This window comes from Triturus cristatus, chromosome 3_2 (genome assembly GCF_964204655.1).
Source record: "Triturus cristatus chromosome 3_2, aTriCri1.1, whole genome shotgun sequence".
Lineage (NCBI taxonomy): Eukaryota > Metazoa > Chordata > Amphibia > Caudata > Salamandridae > Triturus > Triturus cristatus.
The window spans coordinates 493717405-493741299 of NC_140584.1; the positions used below are offsets into that span (position 1 = coordinate 493717405).

The 23895-nt window shown below is 43.1% G+C and overlaps 1 protein-coding gene across 1 annotated transcript in view; it reads left to right on the forward strand.

Annotated features, from left to right (window-relative positions):
* The window catches only part of SWAP70 (switching B cell complex subunit SWAP70), a 405015-nt gene that overhangs the window by 202691 nt on the left and 178429 nt on the right, over window positions 1-23895 (forward strand). Inside the window, exons 4-5 of the mRNA XM_085648164.1 lie at window positions 16867-17094; window positions 20277-20423. Coding sequence (XP_085504290.1) covers window positions 16867-17094; window positions 20277-20423 — 375 coding nt within the window. The remainder of the gene's footprint in view (window positions 1-16866; window positions 17095-20276; window positions 20424-23895) is intronic.

Sequence of the window (23895 nt, forward strand, 5' to 3'; positions counted from 1 at the left end):
GCTCTTTTTTTTTTTTGCCCAGTCCTCCATTGAAAGGCAGACTTTTTCTCTTTGAGCCCCAAAGCTGGCCTGTATTCCCCTTGGCAATGTCTCAAATACACTGGGCGATGGATGTTGATAGGGAGTTTGTAGGCCAAAAGGCAAATTTAGTCCAAGATTTTGCCAGTGAGTTATGGCTGGAATCAGGCGGCGCTGGCGGGGAAAGATGGAGCCCCGCATCTTGCTCTGCAATGCTTATTATAGGTGATGCTGGTTCATTATTGCTTTGTTTTTTGTTGGTGCACTAGAACGCTTATGCTTACGCCTGGCAACTGTAGGGCCTCCCCATGTATTACCAGAATGTATGTTCGCCTTAGTCTTGACTGTTACTAGTTGTTATTGCCGATGGTAAGTTGGGCACAACTTTTTGGCATTTGAGAAGCGGAGGAGCACACAGCATAGAGCAAGTTGCGCCACAGACCTGGCCGAGCCGCTTCTGCTCTCAGCCGGCTCTACCCTGAGGAGACGCACTACACATCTCCAACACTCTTGGCAAAAGAAACTAAGTAAGGTAACAGACAGCGAGTCACAGAAGGTGAACAAAGGCAAAGTGATGGCTTCAAAAATTCCAAAGCTGTTTTATTTGTATCTGGAATATATGAAAATCTGGATTGGTTGTTATACCATTTGACCTTTTTCAGTTCTAGTTTGAGCACAACAGAACAAGGGATCCACCACCAGCAAAGACTTGTATTGGTGAGGCCAGACAGCGGACCCTCCAGAGGAGCAAGCCACACCGACCTCACGTCAGCTGCTTCTGCACCTTACGGAGAAGACCGCGGCCCTATGGCCTTAGCTTACTTGCACACTTGGTCTGTCGCCGCTATCGCCTTTGCAGCAAGTGCACTATGCCACATTGTGCCCTGTCAGCCTCGAAACATCCCACTGCACCGCACTCCACCACAGTTCCTGCATAGCCACAGTATTCAGGTTCCAGCTCCAGACCCAACTCTGTCTCCAAGGCCCGGCCTCAGGGCCCCTGGGCCCAGAGCCCGGAAAAGTCCACCAAGCGCCCTCCAAGAGCCTCGAAAGGCAGGGCATTACTACAAGCAAAGCCCAGGGTCGGGCCGCTGTGGGCCACCGAGGCTCAGGTTTGGGGCAAGTACTAGATCCAGCGGGGGCCAAGTGAGCTGCTGCCTCAGCTACCACCTCGCTGACTTGCTCGCAGCATGTGACATCAGCGCGCCCATCAGCATCCAGAAGTGAAGAATACCTGTACTTGATACGTTCAACATTGCTATTAAGCTCCTCTCTTGGGAAAAATTAATGTCATTATTTTGACAATTTGGGATTGTATCTGGCCCTAAATCTGTTAGATTCTCTTAAGCTGTAAAATACTTCTCCATACGATCTAATGCATCTCTTAAGTAGGGAATGTCCCCTGTATGCTCTGTTACCTCTCAGGACGCCCAAAGTGTGCCCTCATAGCAGGCATAGGATACAGTGTTTACTTTGGGTACGTCACACAAAGTGGTGGTGGCAGTGTACCAAGTTATTATGAATCTTTGGTTAGGACTGGGCCTTTTTTCCTGTGTCAGATAAGAGTGCAGTTTACTGACTCCACTTGTGTAAAAGTTCTGCTTTGTATGCGAACTCCAGATCTTGCTCCGAAAGTGCATATACATGTGGTAGTTAGTATGACTATTTGTAGGGAGAGTTTGAGTACTGTGACCAGAGGGACCATATTGGATGACCCCTGATTTAGCATAGTGCAAAATGAATGATTCATACATCTTTCTCAGACAGTGGACGTGCATTGTCTATATTTCTGTAGCTGAAGGGTGGAGATGCAGACATCAAAGTGGAGGAGGATGGAGACAGGGCTAACCAGTCTAATTAGTTCTTCATGAGTACTGCCATTGGTAAATGGAAGGAGTGAGGCATGTGGACTGCAGATTCTGTGGTTTCAGTGAGGTAGTTTCTAGGGAGGACCTACCTTTTTGTCTGCCTGGACTACTACTTTAAGGAGGTGCAGATATCTCACACTCCATTGTGCCATTGTTTGAGATACTCTCTCTTGGAGCCAGTGTCATTGCTACCTGCTGTTTGAGTCATCACCTTGCAGAAAGGCAGCGTCTGGGGAGCTCCCAGAAAATGACATTTGCTAGAGAACATACCTATACCAGTTCTGAAACCTTATAAAGTAAGAGCAATTTTAGATACTGGTGCATGTGCACACTTTCCTTTTTACCTGCTATCCTTCCATCCATTTCCGCCACGTTTCTGCCTGCTTCCCTTAGGACAATCTGTTTTCTTCAGATGAGAATATCAGACAGGATTCTAATATACTATGCGGTACTTCACTCATGTTTTTAGAGCTCTCGGCTACAGATAGGGTTAGCTCTCCTAGAGATCTAGCACTTCATCACATGGAAAGAAAAGGTAAGCGACCCTCGTTTCTCACATTGCCTCAGCAGTGACGAACTGTTCTTCTTGGAAAGATAGTGCTGACTGGTGAAGATCTTGCTTTGTAATAGACCTGGTCCTATAACTGCTCTACTTGCGTGGCCATATGGTGCTGGTTTGACCTACATGTAGGGATCAGTATGAGTAGGCTAGTTCTCCTAAATAAGCCCTGGCCATTTTCAAACACTGTAGTCACTGAACCATGCCAGTTATAACTTCTTGTTATCACTGTCTCTTCAGATCAGTCTTTACGGGGTATGAAGCGTATGTGTTTTACAGTCACTGATGCCATCCATGTCTACCTGCTCTTTTTTCAGATATGGTTTACCACAACTCCCATCAGATGAACGCCATTCACCAGTGATAAGTATCTCCCCTCACCCTCCTGAGCCGGTCAGATTGGTCTTCTTAATCATCCAGATTTGAAGGGGTGCAAGTCTAGATAGAATTGGTAACCAGTTCACCATACAGAAATTGAGTTTCTTATACTGCTTCCTCAGAATAGACAAAAGGACAGGTGGCCTGTATGCCTCAGTTTCTTCAGCCTATACTTCTGAAGTAATTATTCAATATGTTTGTATTGAAGATTCCACACTGAGTTTTGAGTCAAGCTTCTCAGGCATGCTTATTTCCCCTTCAGCCTTCTTTCAGCACCTTTAAAATGTACCTGTTATATCATAAGTACTGTAATCTCCTTAGGTTGCAGAGGTTTGAAAAAATGCCCTCAGAATGCCAGGGAATCGAGAAAATGACGTTCCTGCTGTTCAGTGTTTGGCTTCCTACAAACCCAAGGTCATGCTAGTTCCCACTCATTGCATATTATTCATCAAGGCTGTGTGGGATGTAGGGTAGATGTCACATGTCTAGGTGATGGTCAGTATTACTGAGATTATTAACATTATATTTACAGGAAAGTACAGTGTCATAAGGCCATTCTCATACCAAAGTGATGAACCACATCTGTACCTCTGGGCTTTGGACTGTGATTTTCAATACTAGTTTAAAAGTCTACTCCTTATTTTGGCCATTGTTAAGAGTACCTTGTATTCCTTATAACCTATCTAGATAGATGTGGGGGTTTTGGGCATTCTCCTGTTGTTGATTCCTTCTGCAGTTCTATTCCGGTTTTATTGGTAGAATGGTGGCCTTCATCAGAACCTTACTGCTTTGCACCACTACTTGGTTTCGTTGGAACACGTTTTGCCCATCTGCTGTAGGGACCTGGGGCCACACCCTTACTTCACACTACTTTAGAAAGCTTGACTGTTTGCTTCTTGTAGTCCCAACTTCTTTTTTGTGATACGTATTAATGCTGTGAGTGCTGCCATGCAGTAGTTTCTGAGATGGTTTGGCAACCAGGATAATTCTCTAGTAAGGGATGGATGGAATCAGTGGATCTTGTAGTTTTCAGTGGATGCAAAAATAGAGGTGAAGTTCGATTCATCCTATTAAGTTTTGTCTAGTTGGACACTGCCTGTTCCTTGCACCAAAAAGTACCATCAGCTTGAAACAGCGTTCTGTGAGAACTACTGCCCAATAACGATCATCCATTCTCGTGAGAAAGGATGACCTGGTACCTTGGGCTTTTATCATTTATCTCAGAGCACCTCCTGTAGCGTTTTGGCTGGTCTGACACAGCAGTTATGTCTAGCTAAACACAGACAACTTCATTGTTTTTTATAGCTTTCTCATTTCAGCAGAAGGTAATGGTGTGTAGACAGGTTCAGGTGCAGCCTTTCCAACATTCTCCTCTCATTTGAATCCCTTGACCTTCACTCAGTGTTCTGTCAATTCATTTGCTTCACTATGACCTTTTTGCCATTAGCCAGTATTCGGAATTTCATCTTTTGAGCTCAGAGATCATTGGGTCTATGTCTCATTATTGTTTTGTCTACGCCTATCCACAGTGGCCTTTCCACATGGGTTTTAAGATGTTGCGTTTTACCTTGTGTGGTACACTCCAAAATGACCTTGCAGTCCTCTGGTTTTGTTCCCCAGAGTGTTTTCTGTTTCCATTGTTCCAGGTTAGGAGACAGAAGCTTCTCGGTCCTGGGCCCATCTCTCTGGAACTGACTTCCGATGACTTTGGGTCTCATTCCAGCTCTTTACAATTTTCGCCATCTTGAAAAGTCAGTTGATTGAGCTAGTGGTGCTTTCTTTGTGCGCATGGTGAGGCTATTTGTTCCTTCTCCCTGTGACACTTTGAATGTCTTTAGACGTCCATGAACTTTATAAAAAGTTTGTAACATGGCATCTGGGTATACCTGAAATCTGCAGCACTATTCATACTCTTGTCTTTGAGGCAATTGGTTTTGTGTTTTTGCGATGCTCCTAAAAGAAATATACCATAGCACTGTTCCTGCGTCCCTCTAGGTGTAAGGGCTGAATTGTTTCCTTCTTTGACATGGCTGCTATGGGAATATGTGGTATAGTGAGTTCTTAGATATAATGTTAGCCTTTTTATTGTTAGATAATCTGCCATGACCTGACAAGGGTCAGGAGGTAGTACGAAAAATAAGACGAGCCAAGAAATAGGAACAACATGGATGCACAAGAAAATATTGAGATCATGGACACCAAGACTGTGAAAGATTGGACAGTGGAGGCTGACAAACCCGGAGCTGGGTCTTCCAGATCAACCAGAGAAGAAAGACCTATAAGAATGATGGAAAGACTGCTTCAAGGACAATTTAAGTAGCAGTGTAGAGCGGACAAGTTGCCTCACAACTACGTGGTTTTGTAGTTACCATACACTCGGTTCTCTTACCATCTTTGATTTCCATGCAACTTTGTGTTTCCCTGCCTTCCCTTGGTGTTTCTTTCTGCTTACTTGCATTGCCTATGAAGAAAGCTTCTCTGTCACTTTTGTGCCATCTACACCTGAACTTAATCTGGAGTCGCTGTCACGGACAGTGCTTGCTGGTGCTCTTGAGCTTGGGGAAAGTGTTGGGTATTTACTGGGATCATTATTGGAGCTAAATATCGGGGCGTAAGGTGTGCCATATAGGGTTTGCAGCTTGCTCAGTAATTGTATATATGTGCACTTCATACTCCGTGTGTTTGCTTATAATTATATCCAAGCTCTGTCCATCTGCTGAGTGTTTTAACATGGCTCTATACCCAGAGAGGAAGATGAGTGCAGTGCTGAACTCTGGAGACAAACCTCCAAACTCCATGTGTTTCTCTCCTGCTCCCTATCCCCTTTCCCCCTCATTAGAGCCTGTGGGTTTGAGCTCATTCAGATCTCAGCCAAGTACTCGTATGTGATGGAAACCAGATGAACATTAGGGCCACACATAGGGTCCTCGGGGATCATAACAATATTCCTCATGCCTTTTTACACCACTTACTGCTTCCTTTGGAATTTGAACTTTTGCTCCCAGTTTCATTGAATTCTGCAGCATATTAATGGTGCTGCTAAAAGACTATCAATTTGTTGGTACATGTTGAGTTTGGACTATGGCTAGGAAGAAGAATGAGATAATGAGTCATGTATTATTTGTAATATTAATTTTATCTCTTTATTACTAAAGCTTTTTGATTCTTGTGCATGCACCCACTTAGCAGTCTCCTCATCCAGTTGTGCTGGTGCTATGCTAAGCCGCAGTGGAATGTCTGATGAAGGGCTTGATCTTCTACATGTATGTCGTATGGGATTCCCTGCCTCATAGATGTGGCCTTAATCTTAATGAGCAGTTACAATGACAAACATGTGTGCTGCAGATGACTAGTACATAGTTATTTGGCAAGCATATTTACTTTCAGTGCTCTGAAGCTCACATTCTAGTTGATTCCTCATTATTCAGTTCCCCTATCAGTGATTATTTTTCTTTCGGAGTTATGTGTGAGAATCTCAAATTAATATTAAAATACCAGCTACACTTTAGTGTCTATATAATATGGGTGGAGGGGTGGACACAGGGCTTTTTTGAAGGTTCTTTTATTATTCATTTGTTTCTGTAATGTTGCCTATCTATAGTAAGCAAGGCTTAGTTTTCAGTACACAAATACGCAATATAAACGTGCACTTAGCACCTGTATTTTGTGTGTCCTAACAATATTAATGTAAAGTGCTGCACTTGACATCACTATTGAAGTGCATTCACTGTAGAATTAGAGAATCCATATATACTGTGTGCCTTAATTCATTAAATGACATTTACTGTTTGCTGTGTGTGCTCTTTTTCAGTGGACACACACAACCTGTACCTGATCAAAATCTGTACTGGGTGTAACCAACATGTGCTACTTGAATTTCTTTTTCTGTTGATCACATAAGGTATGGGGACAGCTCTGCTGTCAAACAAGGCCTATACATTGCATTGAACCTAAAGGTGCCCTATTCTGTGCGGATGTTGCCGACATTGTCTGCACAGAAATTTCCTCACACACAAAAGCTGTTGAACTCTTTCAACTTTTGCTGTAAGAGGAATGACCTTTTGATGCAACAGAGAAAGCAATGATAACGGTATTTGAAAGTGACCAGAATATTTCAACATGTCAAACTCTTCTTGAATTTCTTGTGTGGGCTCAGAGCATATCTTCCCTTGGCCCCGCATGTGAAGAACAAGCATTGGCATAGCCAATAGGTCTCGCCTTTGGGACCTTATAAGTGGTTAGTCATGCAGCACATTATCCTGGGTGCTGTCCCACCATGTATTGAAGCATTACCAGGCTTATCTGCACCACTTTTGCATCTTGTGCAATAGCTTATTGGTGATTTTTTGCAATCCGACTTTGCTGCATGCCATTAGGGCAAAATGGAGAAAGTAATGCAATAAACATATGACATAGCTGCTTAAAAAACAACTCTGGTGTGTAATATCATTTTAGCACAGACAAATTCTGATCCATGCATAACTTGTGAAAAAGGGAATGAAACAGATTTGCCAACATGTATGCTGCTTGTTTAATAAGGAATGGAACAAACATTTGCGAGATTATGAGGTGCAAATTAAAAAGGTCAAAAAACAAAATCCATGTACCGCCTAGTGATCCAGCGTCACATGTGTGACACCTTCAGCTTGTCATGGCATTTTAACCATCGGCAGTTTGCAGGCCAGGATTTGCATGCCTAAACTGTGAACTGCAAGTCCCAGAATGAAATCTGCAGTGCAAGGAGTTTTCATTAATTGGAACTGCTCCTTGATAACTTGGAAACCTTTGTTTTGTTTAACTTGGAACAAGAAGACTGCCCCAGCCATTCCCAACTGAATTAATTGATGCCATGTGTGTCCCCTTCGGCCAGTCCTATGTTTTTGTTCCATTCTGTACGTATAGTATGTAAGGGCTTCAGAATAAAAAGTACTATCTATTGTCTAGGAACTAAAAGCCATGGCCGGCTGAATGTGTCACATGACATCTGTGCACATTTGATCTGGATGTTACACAGTATTGCGCAGTGCCTTAGGCTAGCCACATAAAATCAATGCCAAGCAGAATAGATTTGCATTATTTTTATAACGCATTAAACCAACATTATGAGACTCAAAGACGCATGGCCAAGACACATACACATACATATGTTTTGTCAGTAAAGTGTGATAGATAGATAGATATATAGATAGATAGATGGTATCAGGCTGTGGTAGGGACTGTATCAGTCCCGGAGGAGTGAGAGTCTTGAGGGATGGACAGAAGCAGAGCATTGAGAGGGGCCATAAAAGGAAAAGGTATAGAGAGAGAGTGAGGGGGTAGGGGGAAGGCCTGAGAGGTGGGAGAGAGAGAGGTATGGGGAAGGCAAGGGAGAGCCCGCAGTGACAGTGAAGACGCAAAGGAAAAGAGAGATGTCGCCATAGCAACCGTCATCCTGTGCCGCCACACACTCCTATCTAAAACTGCACAGCATTACTTAGGAACCTGCAGTAATAACGTCTATGTCTATAATACTTGCACATACATTGAGAGCGATTCCTACGAGGCATGATGTTTCAAAGCACAGTGATAATTTATAAATAAAATAAGTATTGTAAAATAACAGATGCTGCTTTAACCACTCACTTTACCAACTTCAGAAGGATGGAAGGCTCGGTTGGCTTTCAAGCCGGAATTTCAACTGCCGACTATCAGATCACTAAATTTGTCAGCAGAGAGTAAACTCACTGTGCTATCTTGCAGCCAGCATGCCAATAAAGCTATCCCCAAGCCCAGTGTAAAAATCAGATTTTCAGCTTTCTATGAAAAGTTACTTCCCGTCAGTCACCACACAATCCATAATTCTGTTGATTAATTTACAGCTTTTTAACAAAAAGAATATTTCTAGCTCAAAAGAATCAAAAGTTATTAAAAGTGCTGCACATAGACACTTATAAACGTTAACCAGTCACCTTCAGTTATTTATTGCTGTAGTCAGGCACATGAAGAGTTGACAGTTCGCCAAGATGTATAAACATCCCCGTTTGGAAGGATTTTTGTCTTGAGCAGGAAACAAATAACGTAGGGCTTGATGTACATACTAGTTTTGCCGTCGTAAAATCTGTAATTTGGATAATGGCAGGCTTTATAGCTACTCAACCCTAAATCGCAGTGTACTTAAGGTTCACTACAAGACGCAAATGTCTTTGTGACTCACAATGCGTTGTTTCAGACATATTATGAATTGTTAGGAAAAGGTGGCATAAAATGGGCGTCCCACTCCCTAGTGATTCGAAAATCTTTGATTGGGTTTGGGTCCCTCAACTAAAACTGGGGGTGTCCATTCACAAAGTGTAGGCTGTCCACGAGGGCCACTTCCACTTTTAAATGTGGGGGTGTGGGAACTGGGGGAAGCATGCAGCGGACCCCCCCAGTGCTCTTCACTTCACTCTCAGGGGCTGAAATCTATATATTAAAACAGCATTGCGCCTGTGAATGCAGGGACGGAGGTCCGCTGTCCCTCGCAAGCCTCCGTACCGCCCCAGCCCTTTTAGTAGGGTTCAAACTAAATCTGCTGGTATCAGTGCTTCAGTTCCAGTTTGCAAACCTGTTGCCAGCTGTGCAAAACCTTGTTGCATGTCTTCTTAGACGGGGCCCCGCTCGTTGGATTTTAAACTACCTCCGAGTGAGACACATGAAATGTGATTTGCTTTTTTACACTGTTTTTAAACTGAAAGAGGTGCCACAAAATTGCAGCATAATTTGCCTTTCTTTGCTGCATAAATAAGTCAAACCTGCCACACAATGTGGTCGTTGCATAATTCCAGTGGCTTTAGCAAAAAACAAATCACTAAAGCAGCATTGAATAGAATAGAGAAAGCGATGGAAAGATAAAATAAGACATAAAGCCATCGATGGGCACTGGGGGGGCAAGAAATAGGCGGAGGCTTTGTAACCTGACCCACGAGGAATGCAGCTGCAGCCCTACGCGCCAAATAACGGTTGCTCAGTGAGATGAATGCTCGCTGCTTCGACATACACAATCTAAGGATCACGAGTTCGAACGCTGCCAAGGTCACCTCACCTTTCGGAGGTGGGAACAGTGCGTCCTTGCTTCTAGGTCTGTGTTGCGTGTGCCACATTATGCATCACAGGACGCCTGCCCGGGGCCTGATCTCCATACAGGATTACTATTCAAACTATCCAGTCTTGGGGCATCTTTCACGGCATGACTTGCGTGCGGCGCATAACTGAAGAGGAGGCTGAGGAGCCCCCTGGCAATTGTCACTTCTGACAGTACACCATGCACTTTAGCAGCAGATACAAAACACCATCTCCCAGCTAGAAAGATCCCGGCGGGTAACGGGTTACTCAGCTCTACTCATGCAGAACTGCAGTTGTGCCTTTTCGCAGCGTACGGCTGACAATAAACTAATATGCAGTGTGTATGTTATAAAACACACGTTCTTCATGTGACCCTACTCAAGGCAGAGCAGATAACAGATCTACTGACTGCATGATCGGTTTGTGTATGGTTACTCCTCCTAGAATAGTAACCTGACCCACAGGAATGCAGCTGCCAACCTGCGCTCCCCTGCTAGCTCCCGTGAGCAAAAGGCCATGGGGGTGAACATCAAAAAAGAAGGTAGGACATGCACCCGCCTTTGGCCATTTGCGTGCTTTCATTATGGAAAGCCACACGCAAAAGCGAATCCTATGTGTGGGAGGAGTCAGACCCACACAAAGTAGTTTAGAGGCCTCACAAGAAGCCTCGCAGAGCAGCGCATGCGCGCTGGCTCAGGCTCGACCTAATAATGACATTGATGAAATAGTATAGTTCAGTGTCATTTTTGCAGTCACTTGTACTAGGTCAGTGTAGTGAAAGAGGCCCTCTTGTGCTTTCGCACCCTGTGATGACCTTCAACTACCACCATTTTAACTGACTTTAGTGTGTTATTTTACCCTAGCCTTAATGTAGGACGGTCCTGCTTATGCCTACTTCTCTTCCGTCTTGTAATCTTGCTGTCTTTTAGTGGGAGCTGTCACGGAGTAGAACAGTATAGTTGGCTTTGTCATAGCCTCATGTCATCTTGTTTTCTGACTTTGACTATTGGCTTTGTCATGGCCTCCTGTCATCTTGTTTTCTGACTTTGACTATTGGCTTTGACATGGCCTCATGTCTGACTTTGCCTTATTCCTGCGTGCACAGCAGTGCTTGCAAGTTGTTTGGGTTATGAGAATTATGAGCTCTTACTGTTGGCTTTGACATGGCCTCAGGTCTGGCTTTGCCTTGCTGCTCGCACGTAGCTGCAAAGTGGGGAGGGCAGGTTTCTTCTCTTCACTTGTTTTTCGCTCCTCACTGACCAAAGTGAACTGGATATTATTTGTGGAATGTGCAACTCTGCCTCGAAGTCAAAATACGGGAGCTTGGCCAGCCTCCGTCTTGGCCTTGACACAGACTGGTACAGCCAGCTCGGTTCTTTCTCATGAGAAGGGGGCGAGGTTTTCTAGAAGCTTCGCCTCACATCGTGTAATAGTATTACAGCTGTGAACCTGCGGGGGCCAGGTGGAATTTCACCACAGAATAGATGCATTACTGTGGAGGTGACGGAACTTGAGTCCTGACTGAACTCCTTCCTGGGCTATTGAAGGGCTTCCCTAGATTGAGTTGGCAAGGATTATGCTAATTCAGTCGGTGAGGTGTTCCTAACCATTTTATATATATATATTTTCTACTCTTTGCTATTTGTATATATACTGCATTTTATTCTAATTGTTTATTGTAGTTAATTGGCACTTGGAAATCTGCATTTAGTGATATATTTGGCCTACCATTTTAAACACTGCATTAATAAACTTGTATTAAATTCCCCTGAATTTGTTTTCTTGCCTCGCCTAAAGGGAGTAATGCATCCTTTCCTCATCTTTAGGGAGTGTTGCTCAAAGTGTATTATTTAAAGGTGCAGTGATATATTTGCCTCCATAGTGGGAGTGCAGGGTTTGGGTGTGTCCTTCTAGCGAAAAGCACATTCATTACAGCCAGATATAGAACTCATAAAAATGTGACTGATTTGATGATGCAGAGGTTGCTCTGCTAAGTGCGCATAACTGTTCGCAGTTAGCCGTCGCATGTGGTCTTTGGATGTGCACTAGTATTGACTGTCACCTGGGTGATGGGCTCGGGGCTCGAGGCTCAGACAAGGTCCCACGAGGAGGGTAAGGAATGTTCCCTAGCATTATTGTCTCAATTCAAGGTCAGTAATGCCTCCTCGTGCCACCAGCCCCATTCTCTCGCCTCTCTAAAAAGCCATGGGCCCTTTGTGAGTGCTGCGGTTCTTTGCAAGTAGTTGTGGATTGCATGCTGAGTTATCCCACTAGCAGCATTTCACTGAATGTTTTTTAATTCTGGTGGGTTCTCGTCGCCTTTCATCTTTTGCAGGTCGGTAACGCGAGCAGAGTAGAGCTGGTTTACAATGAACATCTGTTATTAGCTCCTAGAAACTGCTTCAGCATGGGAACAGGCAGTGTATGAAATCGAAAGGGAATTTATGATTAACATTTTTGAAGAGCATACCTGATAGCTGTAGGCCTAGTGCTCTCTTCCACAATTCTCAAGAGGTTAAAAAACCAAAAAAGCAATAGCCATCTGAACTAAATGTATCCTACATAGTCCAGAATCTGGCACAAGGCATGTGCTTCTCAAATTGAATCTTTTCTCTACATCTATACAGAGGCAGAGTGACGTGAGATGAGCGAATGTGCAGAGCTAGGACTGTTTTCGAGATACTCTTGCTTTTCAAGAACAGAGGAGGAGTTTAACTTAGCGCTACATTTGGAAAAGGACTATTATGGTTCTCACAGATAAGATTTACACCAGACATTTGTCATGGGAAAAACAAGATCTCAAATGAAATAAGCAGCTTACTGTTTTCTATATTGTAATAAATATATTAACTTAAAGGGCATATTGTCGTGCCGCTGCTGTCACCATTGTTTGTTATTGATGGAGCATACCTTAATGTTATTGGTAAAGGCCTCTTCTTGGCCACTAGGCATTGACTCAAGATACAACATGGCTGACAGTATCACGTCATTGACTAACAGTCAGGGATACATAACCACGTGACATTGCCTGGCCTACAATGGGGCATACCCGAATATTACACTCCATGCCAAATAATGGACCACACCTTGACACATCATGGCATTTACTGTCATGTTTGTGGGGCCTGAATGCATAGTTGGAATGTTTTCCATATGTCGATCTATGTTGATGGTGCCTGGGAACAGAATGTAGATGACTGGTATGTATTTAAAGGGAAAGAAATATATTTGAAGTTCCAATTTGTGCATTCTCTGAAATGAGAAGCTGATATTTGTGGAAAAACAGTGGCGGCTGATGTAATGTCACATCAAAAAACTAGAACTGGGGTACATAAAGAGACCATCTATGTGCCAAAACCACAGGGGCAGTAACTACTAGGGGAGGGACATAGGAGGTAATGGGGACCAGTAGTGCGGATAGTAGGAGTATGTATTCAACATGACCTATGTTAGGAAAGAGGGGCAGTGGTGTGCCAGGGTTAGTCCTCTGGTAGGACGAGTAAATTCATCCGTCAGGGTGTGGAGGTGAGTAAGATGTTAGCAAGAGTCCTTCTGCCAGGACGGTCGAGTAGGTGTGTATAAAATTTGCATAGCAAGCTTTTGTGTAATCAAGCTAAAACTTTGAAAAATTACGCAGAATTACACGTAATTACCTGAAATTTAAATCCAGCTTTTAGTGTTATAATATAGCGCAGATGCTTCACTATATCCACGCATTGCCTTTTTTAAGCACTCCACATCTAAAAGATTGAAAAATCTGCGCACTATTGAAACCTCAGTTAGCTTTCTCCATCACCGTTTGACAAGGAGTGAAACAATCCCTGTACTTCTAGAACACTATTCAAGATGCTAAAGTAAGCAATTAGGGACCCAGTTATAAAACAAGATGTATCCAAACCATCACTCATTTCCTTGCAACATCAATAGAGAAGATCTCCACCCAAATGAAGCTTCATCCTCACCAGCAGTCTTCTTGACACTCATCAATCTGTTTTCTATCTGGTACGCAATATGGAAGTACACTCTCTTGCAGTCTGAGATGAGTTATTTGCTGTTGGGGCCACTGTTATGTTCCCTTTAAACATACTAGTGCCATTTTACACCATAAGACATGCCGTCCTAGCTCCCTTAGACATGAAGTGGAACACAGTAATACAGTCTTCCACTGAATCGGATCATTTCTGACTAATCTCACTCATAGGCTTTATTCTTCTCAACTCTTATTGTGAAACACATACATACCTCCTTTAGGAGAATTCATGTATAAATGCCACCTTCATGTCTCGCAGAATGCAGAGGACTCTGAACTTATCCGGAAAAAGTGAGTACTCGTGAAACTCAATCCATCAATCAATCAGGGATTTGTGAAGCGTGCTACTCACCCTTTAGGGTCTCGGCAGGAGGGGTCGGGGGGGGGGGGGGTGTGGGAATCATGCAGCTACGTCTCACCCAAAGAGCCAGGTCCTGAGGCTCTCCCTCAAGGCATGCAGAGTGGGGGAACGTCTGATGCTGAGTGGGGGAACGTCTGTTGCTGAGCGGGAGTTCGTTCCAGGTCTTTGCCGTGATGTTGGAGTAGGCTCTTCCACCCGTTCTGGCTCTGCTGATGCGAGGGGTTTCGGCAAGGGCGAGGTCGGTGGAGCGGAGGCTTCTCGAGTGTGTAGGAGACTCTTTCATTGAGGTATTGGGGTCTGGTGTTGTGGAGGGATTTGTAGGCGTGAGTGAGTAGCTTGGAGGCCGCTCTCTTCTCGATCGGGAGCCAGTGGAGGTCTTGTAGGTGCTGGGTGATGTGGTCTTGTCGTGGGATACTGAGGACGAGTCTGGCAGTGGTGTTCTGGATCGCTTGGAGTTTTCGGAGCAAGGATTTGTTGATGGCGTAGAGTGTGTATCCGTAGTCCAATCTGCTGGTTATGATTGCATGGGTGATGGTCTTTCTGGATTTGGGGGGGATCTATTTGAAGGTCTTTCGGAGGATGCGGAGGGTTTTGAAGCACTTGGAGGAGACGGCGTTGATCTGTCGGGTCATGGTGAGGGAGGAGTCGACTATGATGCTGAGGTTGCGGGCGTGGTCCGTGGGTGTGGGTGTGGGGGGGTTGCCGAGGGTGGTGGGCCACCAGGTGTTGTCCCATGTGGAGGGTGTGGGTCCGAGGACGAGGACTACTGTCTTCTCCTAGTTGAGCTTTAGGCAGCTGCTGCTCATCCAGGATGCAACATCATTCCTTCCTTCCTGGAAGCTGAGTCTGGTGGTGTCTGATTCCTTTGTGAGGGAGAGGATGAGCTGGGTGTCGTCGGCATTGGATACTAACTGTATCTTACCAAGTGCCTGCTATCAGAACAAAGAATAGGAGTCCTTCAGCTGTCTCTATATTAATGACTCAAGTGTGATGTTCTTGACAACTGTTTTACAAACACGCCATTTCTCCATACAAACCTATATTGGAACAGTCTCGTAAATTGTATATGCCCCTAAAATTAGTCCAAACTTTATCTTGACTACTCATGATTTACTTAACAGTACAAAAATGAGCGGTTGGGTTCAGCCTGCTAAGACTCCTTCACAATCTTAGTGCCCCATCTCCAGGAACTTGCCCCATCCTCCACTGCCACCACAGAAGTCATCCTCTTTTATAGGTATAAACAAATGTGGTATCAGATTCTGCTAGCTAGTGCAAATGTGGTGTCAGCTTCTGCTAACTAGTGCAAATGTGGTGTCCGCTTCTGCTAGCTAGTGCAAATGTGGTGTTGGCTTCTGATAGCTAGTGCAAATGTGTTGTCAGCTTCTGCTAACTAGTGCAAATGTGGTGTCAGCTTCGGCTAGCTAGTGCAAATGTGGTGTTGGCTTCTGATAGCTATTGCAAATCTGGTGTCAGATTCTGCTAGCTAGTGCAAGGTGCATTGGCTTCACTTATACCTGGATCATAGAAGCTGAAGGCTATTTCACCAACCATAACTTACATCCACTGGCTGTCCATGAGTGTCTGATCCATGTTTAAGCATCCGCGTATCATCCATTAATCAATCCACCCCAGGCACTCTACTTAACTGACACTCTCATTGGTTGCGTTCCACTTGCTTTGTCCCAATGAACTTCACAACCCTCAAACCTCCACCAAAGAGCTCAGATGGCCAATCTGTCTTTTGCAAAGCGGACACTATTTCCGCAAAATCTGACGGAGGGGAAGCCTTCCAGAATTTAGAAAGATATACAAGACCTACTTAGAAAAACTGGAAAAATTTAACCAGGAAATGCTTCCAATTTTTATCAATGGGAGTGGTGTTGTGCATGATAGGATATTTAAATAAATGACTATGAAGTAAACAGTATGTGTTAAGGTTGAGCAAGTGCGCATGCAGAGTAATGAGTCCGCGCACAGGAATTTAGCTGCCTAAGCTTATTGTTTTTGTTTTGACGAGAACAAAATCATGTTAACTTACGAAGAAGGAAGCTGTGCTTGTCATTGGGTTTTCTTCGGCAGTAAGTGGTTACCTCATTCAGTGAGAGCTTTAAGAATATGCAGTCTTTTGTTGTGGCTTGGAGGCGGCTAAGTGAGCAAAGTGTGCCCTGAATACCAATTCTACAGGCGCTTTGTAACCTTGCTTCTGCCGAAAAACACCATTCATGAAGGTTGCTTGTGTATTCATCCACACACATGCACAGAAACAGGTACATGCATATTATTACACCTACCTACAGGCCAGGGCCTCCACACTCGCCCCTCAAACACACTAATGCAAATAGTGAAGCAGACACAAACATGCAGAGCTGTACACCCACAACAGTCCAGCCACACTCGAGCAAAATACCTTCTGCAACATGCCTCTCTTTGCTAGGAGGCCTTTGAAGTCCGGCTTTCTTACAAATCAAGGCTGCAATGAACAAAGCCGACCTATGGGAATATATATTTTTCAATCTTTTTGAAGCCAAATATTTCCTCCAGTTAACAACTGTGTTTTCTCTCTGTGCAGATTGAATACCTCCTGAAAAAACTGACCGAAGCCATGGGAGCTGGCTGGCAGCAGGCCTATTTCGAGGATTACAAGGTCGGCCTCGATTCCAAACAAAATGGCCTCTCCGCGTGGGGGCTGATCGAGCTAATTGGAAGTGGGCACTTCAGCAAAGGCATGGACCGGCAGACCATATCCATGGCCATCAATGAGGTGTTTATTGAGCTTATACTGGACGTGCTGAAGCAGGTAAGAACTCAGAGGAAAGACAGAAATGGGTAGAAATAACATCATTTTGTGTGGCAATTCCTTCATTGGGTATAAAATGTTATCTTGCATCTGGCAATTAACAAGGAGGAAGGGAAAAAAGAATGTTTAAACATCTAAGATTAATAATTAAGTTTGTCTTTTTTATTTTTACATGTGCTGTTTTGCAATTGTTATTTTTGTTAATTTCTGAGACAAGACGGGTTTCTGGTCAAATCGGGATTATAAGAGCTAAAACCCCATAGTTCGTGAGTATTTCACCTGGAGACGTGGCCAAATCCTCCATGTATTCCCCAAAGCTCGTAATAGGGAGGGATTCCTTCCCTCCACCCCACAAACCCCTGGAGTTACCAGTGCGGGCATTATCATTCCATAGTACAGGCAGAAATAACTCCCTGTTTTCCGGCCAACTTGTAATGGTTGCCAAGTGTGTGAACATTAATTAAATGTTCCAAATTGGCTCAAGGCATGTTAATGTGTTTAACTAGGTGATGAACTGACTTTCTGAAGTTAATCAGTGTAATAGACAACGGTCATGTGCTCATTTATCAAAGGGAGCAAAATGAGTATCGCTGATTTCTATGAATGCTTCAAGGAAACCTACAAACATGAGGAGGTGGAATTCAGTCTGTTGCTTCATCTGAAAATGAGGAAAAAGATGGAGACAAGAAGAGTGTTTTGTCTGAAAGTTAATTGAAGATTAAACTTGAGTTAAACTAAAGGAATGGCGGTAGAGGCCAAGGCCTGGGGTTCAGGTTTCCATCGTATGATTGATCTTTTCCATCAGACTTTGAATCTACTGCTTCTCTGTTATCTGTTCTGTACCAATGTCTGCCTTATTTAGGCAGTGGATTTCTGGAGCCAAAAGCCTTTCTCTAGCTCCATATTGGCTGTGGTACTAGGCATAACATTTATAAAACACAGACTTTCCACAGATTTCTTGGCAGTGGTCATCTATAGCTCACCTAGAATAGGTTTGGGGGGGGGGGGGGGGGGTGTCTGAAGGTTTTCAAATGTGCATTACGGTTGAGATTGGAGAGCAACTTGTTCCACAAGACCTGACCCTGAGGAGAAGATGCTCTGCAACCCCTGCTTTTAAGTATGACATTTAATGCGACTGCAAGGCGTTGGTCTGAGCTCCTAAACTTCCTGCTGGGGTAGCAAAGGTTTATTTTCCTCTCCAAGTATTCAGATGCCATTTTATTTTTTGGCTTTAACCATAATGCATTAAAACCCATAGAGGGGAGAGGGAGGTGGAATGGGGATCAACATATACGGTTCAGTGGTGCATCCTCCCAGAAACACTCTGAAAATCCTGTAGGGTTAGTAAAACACTGCCCTCTGCGTCCCCCCAGAAAAGTCTTTTGTGAACAAGATGGACATTTAACATTAATGTAGCATGTTTTTGTATTCAAGGTTTTTTATAAAAAGTTTGCAAATCCTTCATCCACATTAGCTGGTGCTTCATCATAGGGTTTTGCTTTTTACCAGCAACAAAAGTCCAAAGTGGGCTCTCCATGAGAGCTTTTGCTTGGCTCTGTTTGCTGGAGAGGGAATGATGAATTTTGTGACTTGTGTCCGAAGATAATCATTTGTACCTTTTGGGGTTTCACCATGTAGTTAAAATTGTATAGTTGTAGGCTAGGAAATCCTTCATTTGTTGCCTTCCTAACGCAAGGTTAAAAAAAGAGGACTTGGCTATTAGGACCTTGCAGGCATATTGTCTCGGTCATGTGCGTCACCATTCTTCTGCTCTATAAATGCTCACGGGGTTCGTCATTCATCATGACTTTGCGACCTTCACACACTTCTTACCTCTCTCTCTGTCCGATCTAATGTTTTTTACTGTTAAAGGACCTGAGATTTGGAGGCAAAAGGGGATTGGGTGGTCTGACTGGCCCAACATTAAAAGGACCGATTGGCTGATTCTCCTGCAGATACATAGGTATGGAAAAAGAGAGATGTATATATGCCCCTGTTGACTGACCGACATATATTGTGATTTCAAATTCTGTTATATTGCAAACTCTATGCACACCTCCAAAAATCACGGCGGGGGTCAGGGGGGTGGGAAGAAACTAGCAATCGTTCCACTCAGCTTCCCAAATGATACCAATACACATCACAGGAGGCATCAAATCAAAGATCTCCAACAGAAATTGTTGTCGGACCCCCAATAGTGATGTTCTGTCAGTGGTATGTTTCCCGCTGACATACTGATGACTGATAGTGACATCATCTGGTCTTTCCTCCACCAGGAGGAGATGTGTCAAATCTGGATCCATGATATAAAACAATGTGCTTAAAATTGCCTCCTACTTCTAAAATCTTAAGACTTTATTATTTTTTTTTTTTAATGGTGACCATTGGTAGATTTTTGGGGTCTTCGTGGTCCAGGCTGGGAGGGGCACCTATCAGAACTTTTCATGAAGATGTAAACATATATTTATACTTTTCTCATGGGTGAAGGCATCAAGGATTTTTTGAAACTGTTTATTAGTCCTATTTGCATGCCTTGTTCGTAAGGTGTTTATGTTGACTCCTTGTAGTACAGTTTGGCGTGGCACTGCAGGGAAGGCAGAGATTGAACATTAAGGTAAGACAGAACAGGGCAGGCTAGGGAAGTAGTAGAATGAAGACTTCGTGTGCTACTTTACTTCATTTCACAGATCGTGTCGCTCCAGGAAATACCGCTTTTGTGCCTTACATTTGTGTCAGCTATATTTGTGTCGCCCACATAAAGATATTTTCGAACACACATAGATAATCACACCGGGTGTACAGGAAGGACATTGGTTTTTATGGCTTTTACTTGCGAAAGTAGCCATGCAGAGAAGAGGTCCGGCATGACAACTCGGAGGGTGTCTCCAGTGCAAGTATTAGTTTGAAAAGTACATGTCTTAAACACTTACATTTCCCACTGGTTAGGTTGCAAAGTGTCCAGCGCAGGACATAAGGAGTGATGCATTATTGCTTAGAAAACCTTTTTAATAGTTCGTCTATTGTTCATTGACAATATCTTAGATTGATGAATGGACCCACATGTGCCTTGTTCATGGGACACAGCCCTCATCTGAAGGATAGGTACACATGTGGCTTATTTCAATAAGTGGGTGATTCCTTTGGAAGTTATGTCTGTCATAGCTTCTCTTTTCTTCAAACAGGGTTACATGTGGAAAAAGGGGCACAAAAGGAAAAACTGGACAGAGCGATGGTTCGTGCTCAAGCCCTTCATCGTGTCGTATTACGGAAGCGAGGACCTAAAGGACAAAAAGGGAGAGATCCTATTGGATGAAAACTGTTTTGTTGAGGTAAATACTAAGTTGAAGTAAAAGATAGTAAAATATAAGACGATCGTTAATTTATAAGTAAAATATGTCACCAAACTATAGCAATATGTGCGTGAAACATATTTTGAGCTAATTTGTAGTTGGAAAATAACTGTATGAAAACTGCTGTTTTTTATAAAAATGTTGAATTTTCAATCAGATGAACTTGCCACACGGGCATCAAGCCCACACCGTGAATTCACTTGAGGGAAATGAGTTTGAAAAAAGGTGAAATTTAAGAACGGGCATCCACCAGTTGGCAAGATATCAGTCTTGTGACGTAGCGGAGGCCGTAGTAAAAAACAATTAGAACATATGAATGTGGAGAAATCCGCTGAAGATAGAGGAGCTGCTCAAGGCCGACAATGGCTGGTACAGACCTTCTGGTCCAACCTTTCAATGTTTGTCTCTGGAGTTGTACCCTTTTAATTTAGAACATTCTACCACAGTGGACAGAATGTTCTAAAAACATTACACCCCTTCTGCCTTGTGCTTTACCGTTTGTTAAAGGCCTTTACCCTTGTTAAAGGCCGCTCCCTGCGGCTTGGGCGTGTAACTAAGGTTGGGGGACTTTCGAACTGTTCTAGCCCTCGGAAGCAGGAGTAAAAGCTTGAATCTGAGGTGCCATCCAGACATTTGCTATATAGGCATTCAGCAAGATCCAAATCTCCATGTGGGGACTAATTTACTTGAAGACGCATACAGTCACATTAATAGTGCCTCTTGTGAAAGCCCTCATCCAGGCCCTCCTAAGCAGTGCCGCACCTTGGAGTGCAGTATACCAAAGATGGGTCGAGGTAAAGTGCTCGTTTTAAATGAAGTACCTCCGAGGTGTTTGAGAGACAATTCCAAGGATTTAATGTCAATGACTTTATTGAGGGACATCCTTCTGTGTTCACTTCAGACTTCAGTTGTGATAAAATTCACTCAATGGATTGTAGAACTGAGATACTGATGGTCCGTGAACACCATCATAAATGGTATCAAAAGTGGCACAGATAGACGCCTCTGAATTATAGCTCTATGTAAGGCGTATAAGGAAAGGTATTATTATTGTATGTTTTAAATTCGGCATAGTTCCTTGTCCCTTATTTCCACATCAGGGTCATAAAGTTCGCCAGTTCTTGTTGCGCCATTCAGACAGTGGAGCCATTTCTCAGTTTGCATTAAATGGAAATTTCTCTTCTCAACTCCTGAAGAAACGAGAAAAAGCAACATATTTTATCTCGATCCAAATGAGGCAAATTAACTACATAATCCTAAACCAAAAACTTTTTCTAAAATTCGGCCAACCCGAATTTGTGTGTAAGAATCAGTAGGACAGAGGTATTGGGCCAGAATGCAAAGTGGCAATCTCTTGGGAACATCAGTACAAAGCCATGATGTATTAGACGTACACAGTCACTGAGGGCCAGAAATGCCCCTGTAAATCGAGGTGGAACAGATCCCCTTTGTGGAATGTGCAGCAGAGGTTTCTACAAGAACCAATAAGAACGATTTGTCCAGATAAAGCTTGCAATATGTGTCCCTGTTTCCTAAAATAAATTAGCCCCAGATGTACAGGCAGAAACAGCAGCTTTGACAATACAAACATTTTAATATTGTTTTCTCGTCCTTTTAAGGACAGTAATAAATACTTTTTTTCTGGAAATGTTTAAAAACACCTCTTCAAATGTACACTGTGACGTGATGCTTATTGAATTGAATAACTGTGTAATGCAATATTGTTTAATTGAAAAACTTAATAAAAAATATTTGAAAGTAAATACTATTTTGTAGCAGACTTTAATCTCGTCCCTGGTCTTAATAAGGTAAAACTAGCACAACCCCTCCAGATTGTTTGGCATCTTAATTCCCAAATATCATGTCTTTGTGCCACAACTGTGTGTCCAGCATTTACAGGGCCTGCGCTCGAAGGCAGTGCCTCTGTCTTCCAGAGTTGGCCTACTGATGCAGAATGTACCAAATATCACTAGATCGTAATGAAAGTGAAAATGGTCTCTTATGTAGGTGTTAATACCTAAAGGTCATGCGCATAAAGCTTACATTTATGCTTCACTTCTCCATGCATTAAAGGTAAAATAGAACTGATGTCCCTGAGTTTCTTTTGTGTTTATTCTTAACTGTAGCAGAAAGTTTTCACGTTACAAGAACATTTCCAATATTACTCTGCAATAAAAAGCAGAACTTCCAGTTTCACAGTTAAACAAGCTACTACCATCATGTACACGATCAGTTTTTTGTATTTCATTGCCAGCATAACCTGAGCATCTCATATTTACACACAGCAAACTGACCAGCGGGTCCAACTCTATCGCCAGACCTATGATTGTTTTGATAATTCTCAAGACTTCCTTCAAGAATATTCTAACCTTTTTACAAGTCTATCAAAATATATCACTACGTTAATTTCAGTTTCTCCAACATGGGTTGGTGAATCCAGACAAAAATGATTTAGATATAAGCAGGTTCGATACCATTGCTAGAAGACTTTTGTAAATATTCTCTTTATTCTGGGTTTAATCAGATGCAGTTGTTGCCATCTGCCAGATTATTTCCAAGACCTCTGTGGTGAATAATTATTGTATTTTATTCTCCTATTTACTCGTGTACTTTAAATTGCTGTAGAGACTGTGATTTCCAACAACTTAAGCAAGAATGAGATAAACTGTTACTCAGGCTGGTGAGTAATCAAAGTCCATAGTTCACTTACGGCATTTTCACATTCTCAGTAGTGACTATGAAATCAAAGATGTTGCTGCTATGCCAAATTCTGTAACTTTGTACTGCAGCTCACATTCCTCAAGATCTTTTTGGGTCTTTATTCCTATAGCTGACTGAATGTTAAGAGGCCTCTCTTGTTTAGTGTGTCAAAGTCCTTTTTTCAGGAACCTGATTGAAGGCCTGGCTTACCTGTCATAGGTGTGATTGGAATGAGGTGAACTTATATTTCCTCACTCTTAAATTCCTGTTTTAGATAATGCGAAAGACTAAGGTGCCATATTTATTCTTTGTTTAGGAGCTGGCCTATTGGTATTATGTTCTACAGCGCAGCATACTTTGCTCATCCTTAAAGACTCATTCAATGCAGCTAAAGTTAGGGCTGTATGTATGTCCCTGTCTGGCACTTAATGCACTTAGGGGCAGATGTATGACCGTTTCTTGCGGTCGCAAACGGGCTGATAGGTCTGCCCCATCTACAAAGCCTTTTTTGCGAGTCTGTAACTTATTACTGTGGACGATTTCTCTCACGGTGTGGGGTGTCATTAAATAGTTACCACTGCCCTTATCACCAGGTTTTATCTGTCAGTGAGGGAAATGGAAAACTAGACATTTGACCACCCACTCTGAATCATGTGTGCGGCCAAATGGCCAAGTCTTTGACGTCCCTTATGTATGTCAAGGCTGAGACAGAGTAGTCTCTGCCGTTAACATAATAAAGTTCTGCCTGACT